This window comes from Saccopteryx leptura, chromosome 1 (assembly GCF_036850995.1).
Source record: "Saccopteryx leptura isolate mSacLep1 chromosome 1, mSacLep1_pri_phased_curated, whole genome shotgun sequence".
NCBI classification, from domain to species: Eukaryota; Metazoa; Chordata; class Mammalia; order Chiroptera; family Emballonuridae; genus Saccopteryx; species Saccopteryx leptura.
In genome coordinates this window covers 369135048-369159776 of record NC_089503.1, presented here as the reverse complement: position 1 = coordinate 369159776, position 24729 = coordinate 369135048, and the positions used below count along the sequence as shown (strand labels likewise).

The following is a 24729-nucleotide window of genomic DNA, read 5'->3' as shown; positions in this document are numbered from 1 at the left end:
TATTGTTCTAATTGTTGTTAAACTTGAAAGATATATATATATATTTTTTAATTTAATGTATTATTTTTAAACAAACGCCACTTCCAGATACAAGATTCTCTCTGGCTACTCAATCAGTCTGACTACTGGGTATTGTGGCGTTGGGCTGGAGGTTATGTTTTAATCTACACTTTTCTCTGGTTTGACTCCTTATTACTTAATCATCCAATGAGTTTTACAGAACTGTCAGTTCGAAAGGCAATAAACTGTGTATGGATTTTTTCTCTTCTTTAGGATTGAGAAAGTCCCAATCATGGAAGCAATGAAAGAAACTTCCATCCACCTAGTACTTCATTTCCTGACAATCAAAGTCATGTGCTAATGATGACCTTAGGCTCCTAGCTACAAATGCGAGATAAACTGACAAATACCCATCACTGGCTCGGCAAAACTATATGTGACAAGTTTTAGGATAAAAAACCAGTTCGAAGCCTAATTACTAAACGAGTAGGCAGCACATCATGTGACCTGGTTGTAACAGGGCAAAGGAAGAGCAAGCTGCTGAGTCCTCAGGGACATTGATTTGTGGGGCATGTCATTGCTTACTTAGAGATCAAGGAGGGTTCTATTAACTTCTAAAGACAAATTAATTATTAATGGTTATCTTTCTCTGAAATCCTCCTACAAACTATCACAAGAGAATTTTCTATTTGCAATTTTAAAAGTATGAGATTAAAACACTCTCTAAATTGAACATTTGGATAGGCAACATGTTAATGTTATTGATATCGAAGATAAGAAGGAACACATATTAAAGCACAGAAATGATGTCTTATCTGAAAAGAGACATTGATGAATGCAATAATGATGATATGAATGAGAGCAGTACTACATAGCTTAAAATCAAACCCATGTCCTGAAATTCATGTCCACTGTTCATTATTCTCCAGCTACTGTGGCTGCCTTTCTGCTTCTCAGCTATGTATGAAAGATGAAGTCAGACAGCTATTCATGAACAAAGAAACACACACATTAAAAATAATAATAACAAGCCAGTCTATTGTACAGGTCTCAAGTCAAGAATTTTTATCAGTTTTTCTCTTTTAGATAGATTAAAAATTGAAAATACTTTGGTTTGTACAAATCACCAACTTTTCCAATATGTTTTTCCCCTTGTTTTGTTCCTTTTATGCAGGGGCAAAAATACTGTAGTCATTTTTATGTTAACACTATAATTCCAACCTCACAGATGTTGACATTTAAATATAGGGAGAGTGATTGTATTATAAGATAAAAGAAATTGAGATGAAAGAGAGATTTATATATGACTGTATACACTAATCAGTCACATAGCACGTTATCAGAAGCCTACTATTCACTAACTAGGTTCTAGGGTTATAAAATATTCTAAAGAAGCCTAGCATCTAATATAGAGAGAATATTTATGAGAATGTAACAATAGAATGAATGCAATAATGATGATATGAATGAATAGAATGGACCAGAAGTAAAGATACACTAAAACCTATTGAATGGAGACAGAAAAGTTTTATAGTAAAGCTAGTCCTCTGGTAAAGGATTAAAGGACGCATATTGAAGGTACCTATTATAGCCTCTAATTCTGGTCTTAGTTTTTACCAGCTATGGAACTTTGGAACAAATCAATAATCTTTTTTTATCTCAGTTTCCTTATCCATACAATTAAACAAATGAGAAACATAATCTCTAAAGTCTATGATACCACAGTTATAAATCTACTATGGGGGAATTTCCAGAAATTATATGATGAGTTGCTAAACTAGAATTATAATCCAGGTCTCTAGAAATTCCATATTTATTAAGGTCCTAAACTAATTTCTGCCTTGTTAAAGTCATACTCATGAGGTTATTGAAAAGTAGCAATTTTCAGCACTAATTGTACTCATTTGTGTTCTTCAACGCTTTAGAGAGCAGTGTTGCATAGCTTAAACTCAAAACTATGTCATGAAATTCATGTCCACTGTTCACTATTCTCCAACTACTGTGGCTGCCTTTCTGCTTCTCAGCTATGTATAGCACATCCCTGCCACTGCCTCCAGACTTTTGCACTTCTTCTTCCTTCTGTTTGAAACACTTCTGTCCAAATGTTTGCAAGACTAGCTCTCTTTTGTCTCTATGGTCTAAGGTAGCAATGACTCTTGAGAAAGGTTATCACTAACTACTTAATGTATAGTGCCAACATTCATTCTGGATCTCTTCAGCTCACATTCTTTTTTTCTTTCCTTCAGAGTATGGATTACCATCTAAAATCTTCTAGATTGGTCCTGGCCAGTTGGTTTAGTGAACAGAGCATCCGCCTGAGGTGTAGACATCCCAGGTTTGATCTCCAGTCAGGGCACACGTGAGAAGTGACCATTTGCATCTCTTCCCCTCACTCTCCCCCTTCACTCTCTCTTTCTCTCCCACAGCCAGTGGCCCAATTGGCCCGAGCACTGGCTCCAGGCACTGAGGATAGCTCAGTTGACTCAAGCATTGGCCCCAGATGGCAGTTGCTGGATGGATCCCAATCTAGGTGTATGCAGGAGTCTGTCTCACTGTCTCCACTCCTCTCACTTTAAAAAAATACCTTCTAGATTGATTTTACTATTTCATTCTCTGTTTCCCCCAATAAAAGAATGCAAGCAGGAATCTCAACTGTCTTTTCTTGTTTCTGATTATTCAAGTTCTGGAAGAATGCTGAGCACTGAGTTAGTATTCAGTGAAAGAGAAAGTGAGAGAAAGAGGAAAGAAAGAGGCAAAGACAGGCACAACTATCTAAATAATATTTGAAAAATTCAGCCCTGGCCAATTGGCTTAGTGGTAGAGCACTGGCCCAGTGTGTGGAAGCCCCAGGTTCAATTCATGGTTAGGGCACATATGAGAAGTGATCATCTGCTTCTCAACTTCTCCTCCTCCTTCTTCTTTCCCGCTCTCTCTTCCCCTCCCACAGTCATGGCTTGATTAGTTCAAGCGCACTGGCCCTGGGCAATGAGGGTGGCTCCATGGAGCCTCTGCCTCAGGCACTAAAAATGGCTCTGTTGCAAGTATGGCCCCAGATGGAGGTTACCGGATGGATCCCAGTTGGGTCGCATGTGGAAATATGCCTTTCTATCTTCCCTCCTCTCACTTAGAAAAGAAGAAAGAAATAATTTGGGAAATTCACCATATCACAGGAATTATTTTTCTCCTTAATATCTACTTATTTGCTCCATTTTATCATCCAAAAGAAAGTTTGCTACTTGTGAAATCATATAAAGGTTTGATAATATCACTTTTAATATGGACACTGTTCATTTCCAAACATGATGTTTAATATGCTTAGTTGTACTTAAGACTATATTACAGCTAAAAAAGATAAAGTTAAGGAATAGATAAATGGTATCAAACTTATTAGCAGTTAGAGTCCTTCAAGTAATGTGTTTAATTTTTTCTGCCACATTCAAAGTAACATTTTGTGTCAAAATTATAACGTTTGTGTCAGCCATTATAAAAATAAAACAAAAAGCTAGAATAGGATGGCCATTGTTTTTTACCTTCTTTGCTCTCTAAACTGCATCTCACACTACTAACCACTCCTTTCTTTGTAAATGCCTACCTTTGTTTCTATATATTACTTTCTCACCATTTCTTTTACCTGCATAGTAGCTTCTTCTCCTTCTGCCTTTCTGAGCTCTACTTCCTCTACTACTCTCAAAAGGCTGATGCTCCCCAAAATTTCAGCTTTGGTCATTGTTTCTTCTCAGTCTCACAGCTTGGATTTCACATTTTGGCTGATGACTACTAAATAGTATATTTAGCACAGTTGTCTCTTGTGCTTGCTATTTATTTATTTATTTATTATTAAGGAGAAGGAGGGGAGGCAGAGACAGATTCCTCCATGATCCCGATGGGGATTCACCTGCAAGTCCCCTACTGGGTGATGTTCTGTTCATCTGGGGCATTGCTTTGTTGCTCAGCAACCAGGCTATTCTTAGCACCTGAGGCTGAGTCCTCAGCACCAGGGGCCAACTCACTCCAATCGAGCCATGGCTGTGAGGGGGGAGGGGGGAGAGGGGCAAGAGGGGGATGGGTGGAAAAGTAGATTGTTGTTTCTCCTGTGTGATTGAGAATCAAACCTGGGACATCTACATGCTGGGCTGATGCTCTACCACTGAGCCAACCAGCCAGGACTCTCCTGTGTTTTTTCAAAAATTGTTTTGTCCTCTATATGCTACCATTTACATATCCCACTGAAATCTAAACATGATGTGTATGAGTCTATGTATTCAACAAGGCACTAAGGGTATACTATGTGCCAGACAGTATTCAAGTACTTTAGTATATATTAATTCATTTAATTTTCATAAAACTCTATAAAGTACTATTGTTCTTTTTTAAAATTACTAAGTAGAGTTAGTTCATGTAATTTATCCAGAGTCACTCAACTAAGAAGTGCTGGAAAGGAGAGTCTAACTTGGCGCCAACAACAACTCATATCTCACAACTTGAAACCCAGGATATATTCCAAACAATTCTTTCTCCCTCATATCAAAATCAAAATCGCTACTAGATTCCATGATTTTATTTTCCTAATGTTTCCCTAATTCATTCCTCCTCTTTAACTCCAGTGCTTTAGTCCAGTCCTTCCTAATCTTTTTCCTGAATTACCTCAGTAGCCTTCTACTTTCCACTATGCCCCTTCCAATACAGCCTGCACACGCATTGGGTGATCTTTTTAAGGCCAAATCTAATCATGTAACTGCCCTGCTTAGCACTACCTACTTCCTTCATCATAAAATCCAAACTCCTTTACATAATATATAAGACCAAGAAGCTTCACAAGCTACCACTATTCTATAAATCTTATAATCCAGACTTACCCATTCCCCACAATTTTCTGAAGGAATAATGCTCATCCATAGATACATGCCTTTTCAGATCTATTTCTTTTTTATCTTTAAGGCCCCTTCACGTTGGAAGAAATGATGCTTCCTTTTATGTTTTTACTTATTTTGTCTCCATTGCTTTATTGAGACATCTCTTGAGAGTTAGGTTCATGACTTCTGTTTCTGTACATTCAATTTCTCCCATAGTACCTGGATCATAGTAGGCCATGAGCAAAAAGATGATGAAGTAAAGAATGGATACACAAGTGAAATGCTTTAAGCTTATCTTAAGTGTTTTATCAGACTAATGAGATAACTACTGAACAAAGAATGATACTGAGTTTGATGTTTGTGATGCAGCTCTAGCCCTCTAAGCAAAGCTTTGATCTTAAACCTCCCTTCTAATGTTAGCATTATTATTATACTCTACTAAAAAGTCAATTGATACCTTTTGCCAGCACCAGCTGCCTTAAAAGCAGGACCACCAGGAAATATAATTCCACAGTGTTGAGACTTGGATCAAAATGCATCAGATAGCAGACATACACTGGCAGTGTTCTGTGCCAATGTCCACATCCATTAAGTTTATTTACTAACTAGTGTTATTATCTATTTTATGTTGGGATTTCTTTGGGGTGCGGTAGAATTGGACAGATGGGTTGAAAGTCTTCCTTCAGGCATCATACACATAGGATTGAGCAGATGGGTTCCAACAATCAAACTTTAGGCACAACAAAGCAGGGAGAAAAAAAAATATCATTGTCTAGTAATAGATAAAAAAATATATTTGGAAATGAACAAATTTTAAAATAAGATTTGAAATGTAGAAATCCAAACTGAGCATTGGAACGTGGCACCTTCCGTCAAAGGTGTAGCTTTTCAGGCGACAATTTTTTATTATAGCAATAAGTAACTTCAAAAATGCAAAAGACTAATCAGCAATAGAAGATGCCAACTTGAAATAAGTTCTCTAGTAACAGGAACAAGGCTCAGTTTTATATGTATTTTTTTAATATTTCTATCAGTTAACTAGGTAGTTTATAGAATATTAAACAAATGACCAAATGGTATTAATCTGGGAGGACAAGATCAGAATCCAAAAGGATTTCTCCATTGTGGAAAGATGGATAAAATAATAAAATAAAGAATGATGTAGAAAGAAATCTTGTATTTGGGTCCCCTACAACCCAAGGGAAAACCAAATAATTCCTATACAGTGTAAAATGTAGAGACTTGTATTTTAAGTGGCACACATAAAAACTTAGAGTTGACACTGCAGTTGGAAGGACCAACTGTATGGCATGTCTAGACAAAGATGTTAGTTAAGTCTTTGGTTGTATCAGTAGTAAAGTGCTAGAGAGCATCCATTATCAAACCCTGCCCTTCTTTACTCTGCTCAGTGCCTCAGGATGCTGCTCACCTGTAAGCACTGCATCAGTAAGTTCTCCTTTATCTGGAGTTCCAGTTAGGTTTGGCCAAAATAGTAGCATAAGCAGGAAACAAGAAAGGAAAGAGAGAGATCAGGGAGTTATTCCCATGGGTCCTTCTCAGTACAAATACTGATCAACTTACGACCTATGCAACTTACAACCATCCGACTTTATGACCACAATCACTAGCCAAGACTGCTTCGCATCTGGCAGCACAAGCGTGGCCCAGCTGGGTGTAGGACAGTGCGGACCAGCTTCCGGCAGCACTACCATCTCCGCGTGCACCATTTCAACTGTTATCCCAGACTCGGTACAGCAATTTGTGTTTTGTGTCTTGGATATTTTTCATCAAACCCCTCCCAAGATGTCTACCAAGGGAAATTGTCTTTGCAAATAATAAACCAGTTGTACTGGTAATGCAGTGTTTTACTTAAACCTGACAAATGTAAAAATAAGAAACAAAATGGTGTAGAGATTATACAAATGGCATAAAACGAACAAAGAAAATTATGATATATAACAATAATGAAAAAAAACTATGATAAAAATATGACTTAAAGATTTTTATAACATCATTTCACAGTACTGTACATATAGCCTACTCAACTTACGACCAAATCGTGTTACGACCGGTCTATTGGAACCAATCATGGTCATAAGTTGAGCACTAGCTGTAATGAGTGAATCCCACTCATATAAAAGATTGTGCTGGTGTCTGGCAACCATCTCCACTCTTCTCCTTTGATCTGGGATTTCGGTAATGACTTCCCTTTTCCCACTCCTTTAGGACAAAGGGTGGTAAGGATGCTCTGCTGTTACTAGCCCTGGGGCATACTCCAGGCCATTTAGATTTTTGTAAATAGTTTTTTATCTAAATCTATTCAAATTATTCAATGTAATATGATGTCTATTTCCTGCAAGCACTCTGACAGATAGACTAATAATTTATTAAACTCCTATTATTTACCAAGCACTTAGTAGGAGCTTGTTATGTTTAGTGGATTCAACATCCCTTTGAGGCCGGGTCTATTGCTGCTGTATACTTGACAGATGTATGAATTGAGGTGTCCGGAGGTTGATTTGCTTTAGCTCAAACAGCATATAGATGACCAAGCTGGTTGTGATCCCAACCTGTTTGACTTATAGTCCATGTTTTTATCTGCTATATTGTTTCATTCTGTTCAGAATACGTCAGGTTTTATTCTTACATTCTTATTCAGGGAGAATGGCCTTTCTCCTAGGCTTCAAACTTTCAGAGAAATTAAACAAAACAAGTGTGTCTAGTGACCATCTCATAACTGAGATATGGAGGAAATACAAATGTATAAAATTGTTCTGAAAGCAATTTGACATCATACATTAAGGACCTTAAAACATAAATTTACCCTTAGCCCCATTAATTCCACTTATAGAAGTCTATCCTAAGAAAATAATCAGAGATATGAATAATGATTTAAGTACTAAGATGTTCATTACAGACTAAGTTACAAGGACCAAAAAAAATCTGAAATAATCTTGATGTTCAATAGTAGAAGAATGGTTAACTAAATTATTATACATGTGTGTATATGTATCTATTCATATAGATATGGAATATTTAAGCTACTAAAATTGTATCTTGGGGGTAATCCTCATACCTGCTATGGGAATGTAAATTGATGCAGTCATTATGCAAAATAAAATTAGGATCCCTCAGGAAACTAATAGAGTGACCATATGACCCAGCAACCCCTCTTCTGGGTATCTACCTGAAAAATCTGAAAACACTTATTTGTAAAGATATATGTACCCCTGTGTTCATTGCAGTATTATTCACAATAGTCAAGACATAAAGACAACTCAAGTGTCCTTAACTGGATGAGTAGATAAAGAAGATATGGTACCTACATACATTGAAATACTACTCAGCTATAAGGAAAAGATCAAGTATTGCCATTTGCAACAACATGGACAAATCTCGAGAATATTAGGCTAAATGAAATATGATGGAAAAGGACAAGAACCATATGATTTCACTCACAGGTGGGAGATAAAACAAAAAGCAATAAACAAACTAATAAAATAAACAAAAACCGACACTCGTAGTTATAAACGAGAGTTGGTGGTTACCAAAAGGGAAGGGAAGTGAGGGAAGGATGAAGAGGATAAAGGGGTCAAGTACAAGGTGACAGAAGGAGATTTGACTTCAGGTGCTGAGCACACAATAGAGTATACAGCCGCATTATAAAGTTGTATTATAAAGTTGGACCCCTTTATATAATGTTATATAAATTATAATTTATATAATTTTATTAACCAATGTTATCCCAATATACTTAATAAAAAATATGTCTTTGAAATAGAATAAGTTGGGAAAATTTTCATATTGTTAACACAGAATCCAAAATATTATCAAACTATATACCAGGGGTCCCCAAACTACGGCCCGCAAGCCACATGCGGCTCCCTGAGGCCATTTATCCAGCCCCCTGCTGCACTTCCGGAAGGGGCACCTCTTTCATTGGTGGTCAGTGAGAGGAGCATAGTTCCGATTGAAATACTGGTCAGTTTGTTGATTTAAATTTACTTGTTCTTTATTTTAAATATTGTATTTGTTCTCTTTTTGTTTTTTTTACTTTAAAATAAGATATGTGCAGTGTGCATAGGGATTTGTTCATAGTTTTTTGTTTGTTTGTTTGTTTTTTGTATTTTTCTGAAGCTGGAAACGGGGAGAGACAGTCAGACAGACTCCCGCATGCGCCCGACAGGTTTCCACCCGGCACGCCCACCAGGGGCAACGCTCTGCCCACCAGGGGGCGATGCTCTGCCCCTCTGGGGCGTCGCTCTGCCGCAACCAGAGCCACTCTAGCGCCTGGGGCAGAGGCCAAGGAGCCATCCCCAGTGCCCGGGCCATCTTTGCTCCAATGGAGCCTCGCTGCGGGAGGGGAAGAGAGAGACAGAGAGGAAGGAGGGGGGCGGTGGAGAAGCAAATGGGCGCCTCTCCTATGTGCCCTGGCCGGGAATCAAACCTGGGTCCCCCGCATGCCAGGCCGACGCTCTACCGCTGAGCCAACCGGCCAGGGCCATTCATAGTTTTTTTTATAGGCTGGCCCTCCAATGGTCTGAGGGACAGTGAACTGGCCCCCTGTCTAAAAAGTTTGGGGACCCCTGCTATATACCCTACATGTTAAAGTGTGTGCGCACATGTATTCATGTATGTGTAGGAAAAGAAATTTAAGACTATAAAATGTTTACTGTGATTATATTTACATTTGGGAAGGTAATTAGTTGTTCTATATAATTTTCTATTGCTTTTCTGTATTTTCCTGTTTTGTACAATAGATTGAAAATAGAAAAACAATTTAAAACACTATAACTAAATAATAATAATTAAGGTAACTATTATTTAATCATGGTTAAAATAATAGAAACTGTATAACCTGAAAAAGATTCAAGAAAATTGGGAATGAAAGACTATCAACGGGAAGGGAATTTGACATTCATCCTGTATGAATCCAATAAGAACCTGAACCAACAGAAAGTAGAGGAAGACAAAATTTAGCATAATAGGAGGAAAATAATTCTAATGAGACTTTTAAAAGTGGGAACAGATTGTCTCCAAAGGTTTTATTGTCACTGGAATTATTCAGGGAGAGGCCTGCCCACAATTTTTCAGGAATCTTCTTATAGTGATTAAGCTCTGGATAGGTAGTTTTGGTCTAGAATGGTCTCCCACAAGAAGTTTGGGTGTTACCAGAAAAGGTATCTAAATACTTCCTCACCATCAGAGATTTATTTCTCTGGGATAAGGTATTGTTTCTGGGAATTCTCTTTTAATCTCCTTTTGGAGAGCAAAGTAGATGCCTTGCTAAGTTCAAAAGTAGTTCTTTAGTGGGGAGAGCTTATGTCTTTTCATTATTGCACCCTACTGCCTACACCAGTTCTGGGTATACAGTCTACCTATCAACTCATGTTTTGTGGGGGGGTTTAATATATTTTTAAGAAAGCCAATGTACCAGTCCTGGTTAGGACAGAACCCCAGACCCACTCCATCCTGCCTGTCCCTCAGTCTCAGCCACATGCCTCCCTTCCTGGGCGAGGAGTCTCCCAGCACTGAGTCTCTGGGTTCTCAACTAGCTGCCGGGTGAGCCACAAAACCTTACAAAGACAGAAGGGCTCATTGCTTCGGGGGTAGACCAGATGAATTATTTGCCTTCTTCCCACCATTCTTCTCTATTGTCCCAACAAGCATGGTTCTATGAGGCTTCCCTCAAGGCAGAGCAAACATAGCCAAGCAAACAGCCATGTCTCCTGGAGAAGCTGTGGCCACCTGTGTTTGTTTTCCCTCCTTTCCCCTTCACTCTCTTTTCCCTCTATCCCCACGCCACCGCCATCACTTGCAGCAGTAAAGCATTAGCACCTAAGCACGTTTCAGGCCCACTGCCCCATGGCTCTGCAATAGGAATGCAATAAAATTTTACTGTGAGTTAGTTGAGCAAAGGATAAGAAATCCATCCTATGAATCTTCTGAAAGCATGAGCTACAGGTGAATTCTTGTACAGAGAACCAAAGGGGAGACTGATCTGTGGCCAGAAGAAGAGAAAAGAGCCCCCAGAATGAACAGCAGCATGAGGACTCTGAGACTAGGACAAGGCTTGGTGTCAGTGGGTGGACATGAGAGAATGACCAACAAAAGTCGCCTCTGTCTGTGTTGAAAGTTTGCCAAGAAAAAGCCCTAATAGTAAACTCAATCTTTGCCTTAGCCCTCCCCAAACGCCCTTAAGCAACCTGCTGGATGATAGCAGCACTTCCCAAGGCCTTTCTCACAGAGCTTGATTCCCATTACACTCCCAGGCTCCCAGCCTTTGTGCCCCTTACTCACCGACTCTCAGCTCCCCACCAGCAATGAGCATGCAGGCCACACTCAGAACATTGCTTCTGTCCACGGGAAATTCCAAAGTCCCCATCACATAGAGGCCTTTGAGGAGTGGAAGATCTGTATCCACAAGGACAGTCCTGTCTGCAGAAGGACAAGAAACCGCTCAGACATGTACCCAAAACAAGAGTTGCCTTTTCCCCTCCAGCGACTCGCTCTGCAGTTCTCCAGGACACCCAGGAGCTGTTGCATTGCTACCTGTGTCAGGACAGGTGCAGCATCTGAAGGCAAAAATAGTGTGCCAAAGAGTAGGCCTCAAAAAAGAGGCAGGGGAGGAAAAGAGGCGTGGTTAATAAATTCCACCCTTGCTTAACAAACCAAGTGTTATGGCCAAGAGGCATTGCTTCTGTCCCAAACAGCTACCCCCAGCCTACTTTAGTGCGAAAGTACAGATGAGGTCCCTATACTTTGTCCCTCTTCCCAGAGGTAGATTTAATGGCGGTGCACCGGGCACACACCCTGAGCCCCGACTTCTGAAGGGCCCTGCAAACCCCAACTTTACACTTTTTCTAATGATACCAAGTTTGGTTTCATACGTGCAATTTTAACATTAACAGTACATAAAATTTTATTTGTTTAAAAATATAGTTAAGGCCCTGGCTGGTTGGTTCAGTGGTAGAGCGTCGGCCTGGTGTGTAGGAGTCTCAGGTTCGAATCCCGGCTGGGGCACACTGGAGAAGCATCCATCTGCTTCTTCACCCCTCCCCCTCTCCTTCCTCTCTGTCTCTCTCTTCCCCTCCTGCAGTGAGGCTCCATTGGAGCAAAGATGGCCCGGGCACTGGGGATGGCTCCTTGGCCTCTGCCCCAGGTGCTAGAGTGGCTCTGGTAGCAACAGAATGACGCCCCAGATGGGCAGAGCATCGCCCCCTGGTGGGCATGCCTGGTGGATCCCGGTTGGGCATATGTGGGAGTCTGTCTGACTGCCTCCCCGTTTCCAACTTCAGAAAAATACAAAAAATACAAAAATACAAAAAAAAAAAAAAATAAATAAAAAAAAAAAAAAATATATATATATATATATATATATATATATATATATATATATATATATATATTTAACATGTATTTTTATTTTCCCTGTCTCTCTCTCTCTTTTTAAGGGGCTCATTATTTTCTTCTGTACCTAGGGCCTCAACTGACCTTAATCTGCCTTGGCCTGTCCCTTAACTTTGTCACTACTTTCAGAGAGGTAAAGAGAAGTACAGATATGATCTTAGCCTCTGAAGTCAGATTACTTGGATGTTAACGCCCAGCTCAGCTCCTTACTGGCTGTGTGGACCAACAATTTTACTTCTCTTGGCCTCAGTTATCTAATCAGTGAAATGGGGATAATAATAAAACTATCTGCTTTATTCATAGGGATTCTGTGAGGGTTAAATGAGTTAATAGATCTGAACTGCTTATTCAGTACTAGTTAGCCATTCTCAATGCCCCAATCCCCACTATGTATAGCAAACTGTCTGGTTTGTGCTGAATGGATTCTGAGTATTCTTATTATTTGTACTGTTGTCCATTAGCTTGGTATGCTTATAGGGCTCATTGGACAACTTGAAACCATCAGTCTTTATTTTTTTCTTTCACAAAAAGTTTCTCACAACTTCAAAAGAAAGAATCACATATTTTAACTAAAAGTAACAATGGAGTAATAAATAAATAAAACAGTAAATATTTTATGAATGCCGAAGTATGGTGTTATTTTCTGAGGCTTAGCAGTAATTCAACACAAATTAAATATATTAAATAAACATTTCTGCTTAAATTTCAAGTCCCATAATCAGTGACACATGTAAACTTTTTAAAGGAATTTCGGTAACATCATCTCATGTTTTAGTTCAGAAAACAATGCACCCTGCTTTTCTTAAGGGTCTGCCCCCCAGATTAGCTTCTTATGGATTATCTTTTCTTGTTCCTGCCTAGTTCTCCAGATCTAAGAGAGCCACACTGTTCTGTGGAAGGGACAGTAAGGTTGTAAACCAATCATTCTCCTTCTCCTCCTAGGTTCTGAGTCAGACCGCCTTTGCCAGCTTTCTTTGTAGTCAAAGAAAGCTCTCTGACTGGGTTGTAGTCAATAAAATGTAGGCAGAATGGGAGTCTGACATCTCCAGGTCTGGTCCATAAATTCCCCTCTGTAAGCTCTCTCTTTTCCCTTGCCTTTCATTTGGACAGAACAGTGGTTCCCCAGATGTGATCACGATCCAACAGCATCAGCACCACCCACTCATCTATCAAAAGCAACCTAAGTTTGAATCTCACAGCAAGCCATTCCCAGTCCCACCACTGGATCCACCCCCCACCCTTGTGGAAATCTCTCTTTCTCTCACTCTCCAGTGAGAACCCTGGACAGTCTTGTGATAGAGCACTAAAACCCATTCTTGTAATTGCATACATATTATTGTAGGGAAGGAGGCAACTCTCACTGGGCTGGTCTCAGTGCAATTATGTCTTTCTCTCTCACTCTCATTTCCTTAAGTGAAGAGACCTTTTCATTTCATTTCTAGCACTTTACATGCAAACAACAACAACAACAACAGTGAAATATCTAGAGAATGTTCAAGGTTTAACACACATTTTATGGGATCATGACTTTACTATGAGTTTAAAAGAAAGACAGAAATTATTTCAAGCAAGAACCTTTGAGTTCTATACAAATGAACTTTATGTCTGCCAACCTATGGCCTATTTTCACAATGTTCGGCTATTGAGCAGGATTGTACAAAACAATTAAGTTGCTTCATTAACTGCTTTCTCTTATCCACATAGTACTCATAGACACACAAAAGCATAACATTAGCCCTCTTTTGAATATGCTTTTCAATTAAATTATTATAATTACATGAACGTGAAATTTCTTTTGGTTTTTACTGCACACCCCCTTAGAAGAACTTTTTCTTTAATTACCCTACCAACTCCAAATATACCAACAAATTTCTCACAACTCACAGCCTGACCATAGAAGCTCTATGGGAACAGAGACCATAGCTGCCATTCTCACTTTGACTTGCTCAGCACTTACATCTACCATATAGTAAGTGCTCAAAAATAACACCAAAGAAGGCATGCATGTGTGCACACACCCACCACACAATAAGATCAAATACCTGGCAGAGAAAAGGAAGAGAAGGAAGACAAGACTAGAAACATTGCTCTTATTTCTCTGGGTCACCTTCCCTCTGGAAGTGTCCTGAATCTCTCTCTCTACCTTTTCCTTTTCCTCCCATTCTTTCTCTGTCATGTGCCATATCTTGATAGGTGGTAGATATTCAAAGATGAGTAAATCATGATTCCCATCATCAGATGAAGACAAACAAATACATACAAATCAATACACTTGAAATGATAATATACTTTTTCATTATGTGGAGGTTGACCCTATCTTTGTTCCTATTTCAAAATGACGTCTATCAATGAGCCTCTTCTAGCAAAATTCTGCCAAAACAAAATAAACATATGCCCTAAAAAGATTTTTATAAAGGAATTCTCTTTTTTTATCACTATAACAGAGATTGTAGCTATCTTTGCAAGAGCAAAACCATGTATCCTCGTGTACTCTCCAGAGAACAGCTGCAGGTTCAAATTAACCAACCCTCAGCTATAATGACAGGTTTTAGAGGATTTCTCTCTGTTCCAGGTGAAGAAAGTTAGAATCAGTGTGCCACATTCTCTAGAAGTAGCATTCTTTCCATGAAATTATGCAAGACATTTCCGAAAATTACTCAGAAACTTACTTTTGCAACCCACTTAAAAATATGAATGATAAACCACCTCTAATTTAACTGTGTCCCACTGCTCTTCACCTTGTCTTGACTTGGCCAAGACTACTCCATCCTACTTTGTCAGTGACCAATCTATCCTACTTAAGAGAATGAGCACTAGCATATGGAGGGAACCATCTGGAATTTCTGTTGCTCAATGGGAGGCTGATAGGGGAACAGATCTGGAAGGAGATTCCAAAAAGAGTTAATGAGTACCAGATGTAATTAAAAACTGCTTTTACCACCCCAAAGGACCTTAGGACCAGCTATGGAGTGGTGCCTCTTGGTTCTGAATTACACCCTCTTTCTACTTGTTCATCCATCAAACACTAAACGTCCCATCATCTTTATTCTAGTATCATTTGCCAAGAACAGTTTGGCTTTGTTTAAGGAAAGGGTTGTATTTTGACAATTAGAAAGATAAAACTTTAGAAATAATACTTTGAAAGTTAACAGTCAAGAGGAGTCACCTAAGTGTCCCCATGTATCAAACACACCAACAAAAACAGCAACAGAGGCTTAAGTATTTTATAAATGCTCTATCTATCCTTAAGACCAGAAAGCCTGAGCCAAATCTAAAGGCAAGTATCTCTGACAGAGAGCTTGGACTGCCTTTGTATCAGGAATAGTCTGACTCCCAGAGTTACAAAGCATTCCATATAATGTCAACACTGGATTTAAACTCAGTGTTTCCACCCAGCAAAGTCAGGGAATCAAGGTCACTATTGTTCAGCATTCCAAGGGTCTGACACTTGTCTAAATCCTGTAGAAATGAGATCAAGGGCGAAGGGCACAGATCTAGGGAATAATGATAGGGTCATATGAACAGGCATAATTTAGAGCAGGCAGACCCACTGCTGTATGGTAGTCACTGTATCAGGCTCCATAACTTAGGTGGTGAAGACAGTTTCCACTACAACCCTGCTATTGTCAGGAACATAGCCTGCACCAACTTTGGGCACAGCTCAGACTTCTGAGGGACAGTGATGGCATGCAAGGGCAGAGCAGGACATACAAGGACATACAAGGGCTAATTGTGGGCTTGTTATTTTCCATTATGTACCTTTCATAATAAACGGGTTTGTGTCTACATTCATTCTTGGCCCTAATACTTTTTCATTAATACGTGAACCAATGGGAAAGTAAGTTTTAATTCCATTGTAATAAATAATGATGTAATCTTCCTTTTTAAAAAGAATACTTTTAGCTCTAAAGTGACTAGTTTAAATATATATTTATAAGAATAGTACGTGGTGTTTATTTTTTCTTTATAGTCTTGTTTAACTTTCGGTGAATCTAACATTTATCTAAATAGTCTATCACAATTTATGAAAAAGGCTGACATATCCAAAACAAGTACTCCTAGAAAAGAATGGAAGTTTTTATATGTACACTATTCACTAGTATAAAAGGTACACATGATTGAAAATTAGTGTCAAGTACACTGATTTACAAAGGTGATGGTATTTGTTTATTAAGAATTCATTCTTGCCTGACCTGTGGTGGCGCAGTGGATAAAGCGTTGACCTGGAATGCTGAGGTTGTCGGTTCAAAACCCTGGGCTTGCCTGGTCAAGGCACATATGGGAGTTGAAGCTTCCTGCTCCTCCCCCCTTCTCTCTCTCTCTCTCTCTCTCTCTCTCTCTCTCTCTCAATCTCTCTCTCTCTCTCCTCTAAAATGAATAAATAAAAATAATTTTAAAAAAAAGAAAGAATTCATTCTCGGCCCTGGCAGATTGGCCCAGCATGTGGAAGTCCTAGGTTCAATTCCCACTCAAGGCAGATAGGAGAAGTGACCATCTGCTTCTTCACCCCTCACCACTTCTTTCTCTCTTTCTCACTCTCTTTCTCCCACTGCCATGACTCAACTGGTTAGAGTGCATTGGCCCTGGGCACTGAGGATAGCTCCATGGCCTTGCTTCAGGTGCTAAAAATAGCTGGATTGCTGAGCAATAGAGCAGCAGCCCCACATGGTCAGAGCATCGCCTGCTAGGGGCTTGCCAAGTGGATCCTGGTTGGGGCACATGTGGGAGTCTGTCACCTACCTCCCCACCTTTTTAATCACTTAATTAAAAAAAGAATCCATTCTCTAGTAGAAAAAGCAGAATAAAGAAATGCTAGATGATAAGAATGCATTCTTCCTACAACTAAATTCTTATCAAAGTGCTGCTAACTTTATAGCCTGCCTTTTTCATTAAATCCACACAGGTGGTTTCTTTATTCTCATCTGCCTATCATTTTTTTTTTGCAAACTGGTTTAAAAATAGGCAGAAGATGCAGTTTTCAAAGTGCCCAGGGGCATATGATTCAACTGAAAGTCGGCTTCCTCAAAACTTAAAGAAAAACCATCTGCCTGGCTGGTGTGTGTGTGTGTGTGTGTGTGTGTGTGTGTGTGTAAGAAGGGAGGGAAGAAGAGGAGAAAGGAAAAAAAGCACTCCTCATTCTCACCTCATGGGAAGAGTCTAATTTAAATTCTGAAGAGTAAATTTTCATCGCCCTTCCCACATACACTCTCTGAGTACTTTAAAATCACATAGAGATACACATCATTCCCATAGTAGAAACAGCATTGTAAATTATGATATTTTAATTGATCAATAAAATGTTTAACATACAGTGTTTATCTCTTCCTCTAGTCTATACCATCTGTTCTTCAAAATTTTTAAATCTATTTAATAGGAAGGTCTTTAAATAAAATTCCCAATTGTATCCGATAAATCCTCTGAATCCCAAATTCTGAAAACAAACAAACAAACAAAACCCTGAAGGTACTGCTGTTTTCATAAAGACAGAAAAAGTCTGTGTCTCCTCTTCCATTCTAGGCTTTCTTTGTTGTGTTTTTAATCTTGAGATGGTATTATGCTGCTGAACTCTCCAGAAACCTCAAAGAATTCAGAATGGCCAACTTGATGTTGTCTTTTTAAAAAACCAACCTTAATGTATGCAAAATATTGATATACAATCAACATACAAAAAGCTGTACAGATTTAGGATATATAGCTCAGTCAGTTACACCCAAGTAAGCATCACCACTGTGTATTCCAATGAAACTCTCCACAAGTTTCCTCCAGTCTTTTAATTAAGTTATTTAGATTATCATTATTATTTTGTTTTAAGAACATTTAATATAATTCTGTTAGCAAACATTTAATTATATAATACATGATTGTTTACTGTAGGCACTACAGTGAACAGTAGATCGCTAGGATTTACTAATCTTGCACAGCTAAACTTTGTACCTTTTCACCATTATCTTCCTATTTCCTTTTCTTCCCATCCCCTGACAACCACTCAATTTAAAAATGTGCAAAGGCCTGTCAACCGGGAACACTGAGGTCACTGGTTCAAAACCCTGGGCTTGCCTGGTCAAGGCACATATGGGAGTTGATGCTTCCTGCTTCTCCCCCTTCCTTTTTTCTCTCTTTCTCTCTCTTCTCTAAAATCAATAAATAAAATCTTTTAAAAATGGACAAAGAGGATGAATAGAAATTTCTCCAAAGAAGACATAAAAATGGACAACAGGTGCATAAAAATATACTCATCATCACCAATCATCAGGGAAATGTAAACCAAACTGCAATAAGACAGCACCTCATACCTGTTAATATAGCTTTTATCAAAAAACAGAAACAAAAAACCAAGTGTTTGTAAAGGATATAGAGAAAAGGGAACACTGATATACTGTTGGTAGGAATGTAAATTGCTGCTGCCACTTTGAAAAACAGTGCATAAGGTCCTCAACATATTAAAACTAGAATACCATATGATTTGGCCATCCCACTACGAGATTCTTTATTTTTCTTTAGTGTTATTATTTTTCTCAATCTTTCGATTGATTATTCTAAGAGATAAGAACCCCAAAACATTATTAAATTCCTTAGAAATAAGGTGCTTATATTCTATTTGTTTTTTAAAATTGCTTACAGTATTTCATAAATGCATAATTGTTGCTTAAGAGAAAGTTTAAGATATCTGACTAACAAATATTGAATATATAACCTCTATTCTGAATATTAATCTTGCATTAAAATTTATAATTTTGAAGCATACTAGTTTATATTTTATGCCTCTAAACTCATAAAATCCTTATATTCTATATAAATACAAAAATTACTTCTTAGAGGTTTTCGCTATTCTCAACATTTCCATCTTTTCCATGGTTATATATATTTTTTAATTTCCAAAGCCTTTAACAGTTTTTTTTTGTTTAATTTCAGTAAATTATATTTATTCAATTCAAAAGTTCTTTCTTGGGGTTTCCAAAATTAGTTTCTTTTCCCTTGAATACAAATACTGTTCCATGGACCATGAAGGTTTCTAGAACTTTTATTCCCAATTATAAATTTTTTAATAATAATATCCAGATGTTAAAACCTCTGCCAAAAGCTCCATTACTCTAAAATAGGTCTACACTGCCTAGAAGAGATGCTGAAATCTTCATCTTTTTAATCCAGGACACCTAGAAATCCCCTAGAGAATAAAGGGGATCCCCTTTTCCATAAAGAAAAGGATTATCACTGACCAACAAATCTAACCTTGGCCTGACCTGTGGTGGCACAGTGGATAAAGCGTAGACCTGGAACACTGAGGTCGCTGGTTCGAAACCTTGGGCTTGCCTGGTCAAGGCACATATGGGAGTTGATGCTTCCTGCTCCTCCCCCTTCTCTCTCTGTCTCTCTCACTCCTCTTTCTCTAAAAAAATCAATAAATAAAATATAAAAAAAAAAATCTAACCTTTTATCGGTTTATTCATTTAGAAATTATCAAATTCCTGTCCAATAATGATACATGCCAAAGAAATAAATATAAATAAAACAAGAGAAATAAATATTTTTATGAGGTTTATCAGGTGAGTTTTTGATGAAAGGAAAAAGCAGATCTCAATCCTTCTTAGTATTTGCTTCTGACACCCACCAAAACAACCATGGCAAAGCAAAGGTGATATTCTAAAGAAGACAGTATCAATTTATCCCTTCCTCTGGTGCCCATTCACTCCTGAGAACCCAGTGTCCTCATGTGCTCTTCACTCCCTAATGACCAGAATCCCACTGATGCCCCTACCTACATACACTCCTCATACACACAGGGTCTAAGTAGTTTTATAGCTCCAGTTGCTTCTCACTGTGTCCGCATTCTCTCCAACCTCCATTTATACACACAGGGTCTAAGTAGTTTTATAGCTCCAGTTGCTTCTCACTGTGTCTGCATTCTCTCCAACCTCCATTTATACACACAGGGTCTAAGTAGTTTTATAGCTCCAGTTGCTTCTCACTGTGTCCTCATTCTCTCCAACCTCCATTCATACACACAGGGTCTAAGTAGTTTTATAGCTCCAGTTGCTTCTCACTGTGTCCTCATTCTCTCCAAGCTCCATTTCCTGATACCTGACAAAGAAAGAATTAGTGCTGGACAAGCACACTGGCCAATTCATCTATTACTATGTATTTGCCCAAAAAGTAGTTTGGTCCAAAGAACAGTCATAAGATTTAAATTCAGACAAATTTAAGTTTTAGCCCTAAATAAGACTTTAAAAAAATCACTTAGTTTCTCTGGTTTTCTGCTCCCCGAGTGAAAAATAAAAAAATAATATCCATGGAGGTGATAATAAGAATTAGGTAAATGCTATATACAAAAGTGCTGCAACATCTAGCATACAAGAAACATAAAATGATTAGCTATCACTCGCCTAGTACAGCGAACATACATTTGTGCGTGTTTATTCAATATCTGTCACTCTGCTGTCTGATAAGCTAAAGAGACAGTTCTTGCTCTCATGAATCTTAAAATTTTGTTGAAAAATAGACACTTAAACATAATCACACAAATATACACAGGCAAAATTGTGCTAAATGGTAAAGAGGAAAAGGCATAATGTGATGGGGGTTGAGTGCTCTAGAGAGAGGAGAAGCACAGATGAAAAGTGAGAGGTGAGAAGGAGCTCCATACATCCAAAGACTGAAAAGCAGCAAGGGTGCCTGGACTAGAGAACGTGGAGGGCAGTGGTTAGAGGCGGGGCTGGACAGGTAGGCAAGGGTGCCAATCAGGCCGGACACTGGAGGCTGTGCAACTCACTGGAGACTTTATTCTAAGACACTAAGTCAGTAAAGGGTTTTAAGCAGGAAAATTACATAACCAGATCATATTTTTAAAAGATCACTCTGGCTGCAGTGGGGAGACATAGAGTAGATGAAGGCAAGAATATCAGGAGGCAAATACGAGGCATTCTAGCGTTTCACCCAAATTTGTGATAACACATTGAGTAGGGTGATAAGAGGAGAGATAAAGAAAAGTAGATTTGAGAAATTGTTAGAAACAGAACATACAAGATGGATCGGAGTGTGAAGAACATCACTGAGATGGGGCCATCCATGTACCAAACTGGAGGAAGTTGGAGGAGGACTGAGTCAACAGTTGGAAACGGCAGAATTATGGGGAGAGAGTAGGGATAGGAGACTCTCACTGAGTCGTTTTAGGTTGAGGTACCTATAAGTCATCCCAGCAGAGATTTCAAGTTGACTGTTAGACGAATGGGTCTAATACTTTGTAAAAGGAAGAAACATCTCCCTGGCTTCAAATACTGTCTGTACGTTGACAACTATCAAATTCATGTTCTCAGTAATCACCAAGGAAGTGAACACAGAATGAGAAGAGAAGAATCAGTATCTAGAGGTCAATGAGGGCTCAAGAGAATATGTAAAATTACATGGACATACAAAAAGATGTGCATATTCTGCTAAGAGGTATCCTGTAGGAGAGAAAGGCTGAAGACAGGAAGAAAAAGGAGACAACTGAAGTACTTGAAGAGTAAGATCAGCATAGCATGCAGAGAACACCAGGAGACTCCAAACTTTGAGAGAATACAACACTATCTCTCTTACAAGAGAAAAGAAGGTGGGGCACGAGCAATCTATATGCACTCATCTCCTTTCAAGAAGATCCCGAGGATTGGTAAAAAATGTAAAAATTGAAATACCCTGAAAAGATTGTGACTCTGATTATATATAACATCATATTAGACTCCACTTGCCAATGACCGATTATAAATTCTCTCTGTGAGATGAGTCTGTGTATCTGGGCAGTTGGTTTAGTGTCTCCCTAAGAAGCTGTATTTACCATACAATTATGTTAAAAGCAATTGATAAGAACTAATACCTATGGATGAGTGACTCATGTACAAACACAAAAAGTAGTTATCGCTATTAATGTATGAGTGTCTATATGTCCACATATCAATCCAAACATGTATTTTACATATGGAATCTTTTAGTCATTTGTCCACTCTCAAATAGAGACTGGTTACATTCTATTATACAACACAAATGAACCTTGAAAATATTATACAAAGTAAAAGAAGCCATTATATGATTTCACTCATAAGAAATTCTAGAATATGCAAATCTATAGAGACAAAGAGTAAATTAGTGGATAGAGAAATTTGGGAGTTATGGCTAAGAAGTGGGGGCAGGGTACTGAAAAAGTTCTAAAAATAATTATGGTGATGAGTGCATAACTCGATAAATATATAAAATCCACTGCATTGTACACTTTAAATCAGGCGTCCCCAAACTATGGACCTCGGGCCACATGTGGCCCCCTGAGGCCATTTATCCAGCCCCCTGCCACACTTCCGGAAGGGGTACCTCTTTCATTGGTGGTCAGTGAGAGGAGCACTGTATGTGGTGGCCCTCCAATGGTCTGAGGGACAGTGAACTGGCCCCCTGTGTAAAAAGTTTGGGGACCCCTGCTTTAAATGGATAAATTATATGGAATGTGAATTATACCTCAATAAAATTCTTAAAAAACTAAGTACTTAAAGAACTAACATTTTCAACTTGTCTCTTAAACAAAGTGCAGCATGGTTTATAATGCTCTATCATTTGTATAAAGGAAGGGGTTAAGGAAAAAATATATCTGGATATGTGTAATTGAAAAAAATACTTTTTTGTATATGCAGCATAGAATATCTCAGGAAGGATACTCAAGGAACTAGTCACATTCCTGTGTCCAGGAAATGAAACTAGGTGGCTGAAAAACAGGAGTGAAGGGAGAATTTTCAGTGAGTATATTCTGTGTCTTTTGAATTTTGAACAATGTGACTGCACCCACTATTTTTTTTTAATTTAAGTTATAATTGAAATTAAAAATAGACACTGGTTATTTTTCTTATTTGCTACAGACAAAATCAAAATTTATGTGTGTGTGTATGTGTGTGTGTAAGAGAGAGAGAGAGAGAGAGAGAGAGAGAGATTCTTTTCTTAAATTTTCTTCTTGTCTTTGCCAGAATTATAATTCCCTTCCACTGCTAGCAACTGGGTTAGTTGAACTGTCTCCTCTTACTTGACTTGCCTTTTTTGACTTCCTGTTTCTTATGTCCCTTAGTTTACATCTTGGTATGTAACACTGCTTTCCCACTAATCTCCATCTCTGTCATTTTTACATTTGGGTATTCACGTAATGCTCCACACTGCTGAGTGCCTGTGAATCCAGGGATCATCTTGACTGTACATTGGGACTGAAGTTTGGTACAATGTTTTAATCTGTTCTGACTTCAGTTCTTGCTTGCTAAACTAATATTTGAACAAAACCAAACTCGAGTGCCCTGCATAGATTACACTGCTCTATAGAAAGTTCTATTTGTTGTTTCTTTGCTGTTCTATAGTCATTGGAGACAACTTCATAAACCTGGGATTTATGGGTAGGCAACAAGGAATTATAGACACAAAGATAAACAGAAGACAATACAACCAATGATCAATTCAATAATACCAGAAACTAATATCCAAACACACAAAATTTAAAAAGCAAATAGAAGAATCTAGTTTAAGCATATTTCCAGAGATATTTTAGAAGCTGTATTTATAAAAAGAAAATAATTTACTACATAGTACTTTTTAAATTATCAAAAACAAATTTTAGCCAGTAGATCAAATAAACAGTAAAATGGATAGTGCTAGTGCTAGAAGTTTGAACTGAAAAATCAAGTTCATATAATCTTCTAGAAACAAAAAGATAGAAAATATGATTTTTAAAAAGTCTTATAAAACAAAGTAATGTACCCTTAAGACCTAATATCTATCTACCTAGGAGTTTCAAAATGAAAAAAAAAATAGGCAAAATATGGGGGGAAATCATTAAAGAAATAATTTATCAGGGTTGAGGAAAATATATTTTGAAAATAAAAGCATTTAGTGAGAAAAAGAAAATCCCTAAATTTTTCAAACATTAAAACAAGTTACTTACAAAAAAACAACAACAAATAAATTTCAGTCCTGTGTGTTAGGAAACAATACACTAAACCACCAAAGTTCTTCAGTTGCTCTATGAATAGATTCCTAGATGTATGTCAGCAAACCAAAAGTCAGTCCAGAAGAAAGGCCGATGTGGGGTACAGAAAAGGTGGCATGCAGAGAATCAAGTACAGTTTACAGAGAAGTCTAAACAACTGTTAATGTCTAATGTTAAAAACATGTAACAATTTCAAGTAAATCCTCATCTATAAATTGTGGATAATAATTGTACATATCCTATAGGGTTATCATGAGAATAAATATGTTAATGTATAAAATGAATATACAACAAACAGCAAATACTTAGTAAGTGCCAACTTTTATAATCTTAATTTGTGCTAACCTGGTGGCCAAAAATGAATATTTACCTTTTTTAAATTAATATTTTTCTGATTAGTAATAAGATTAAAATTTTTTTCACACTGGTTATTACTTTCACTACAGATTTTATCTTTAGTCATTTGTATCTTCATTCAAAAATATA

The 24729-nt window shown here is 38.0% G+C and overlaps 1 protein-coding gene across 7 annotated transcripts in view; it reads right to left on the bottom strand.

Moving 5' to 3' along the window:
• PKHD1 (PKHD1 ciliary IPT domain containing fibrocystin/polyductin) overlaps nucleotides 1-24729 on the bottom strand; it is a 482558-nt gene that overhangs the window by 160028 nt on the left and 297801 nt on the right. For all 7 annotated transcript variants that reach the window (XR_010748128.1, XM_066359212.1, XM_066359215.1 and 4 more), the window contains one exon: nucleotides 11154-11291. Coding sequence is in view for 6 of the 7 variants with exons in the window: in XM_066359212.1 (XP_066215309.1) it covers nucleotides 11154-11291 (138 nt within the window). In the remaining variant the exon portion in view is untranslated. The remainder of the gene's footprint in view (nucleotides 1-11153; nucleotides 11292-24729) is intronic.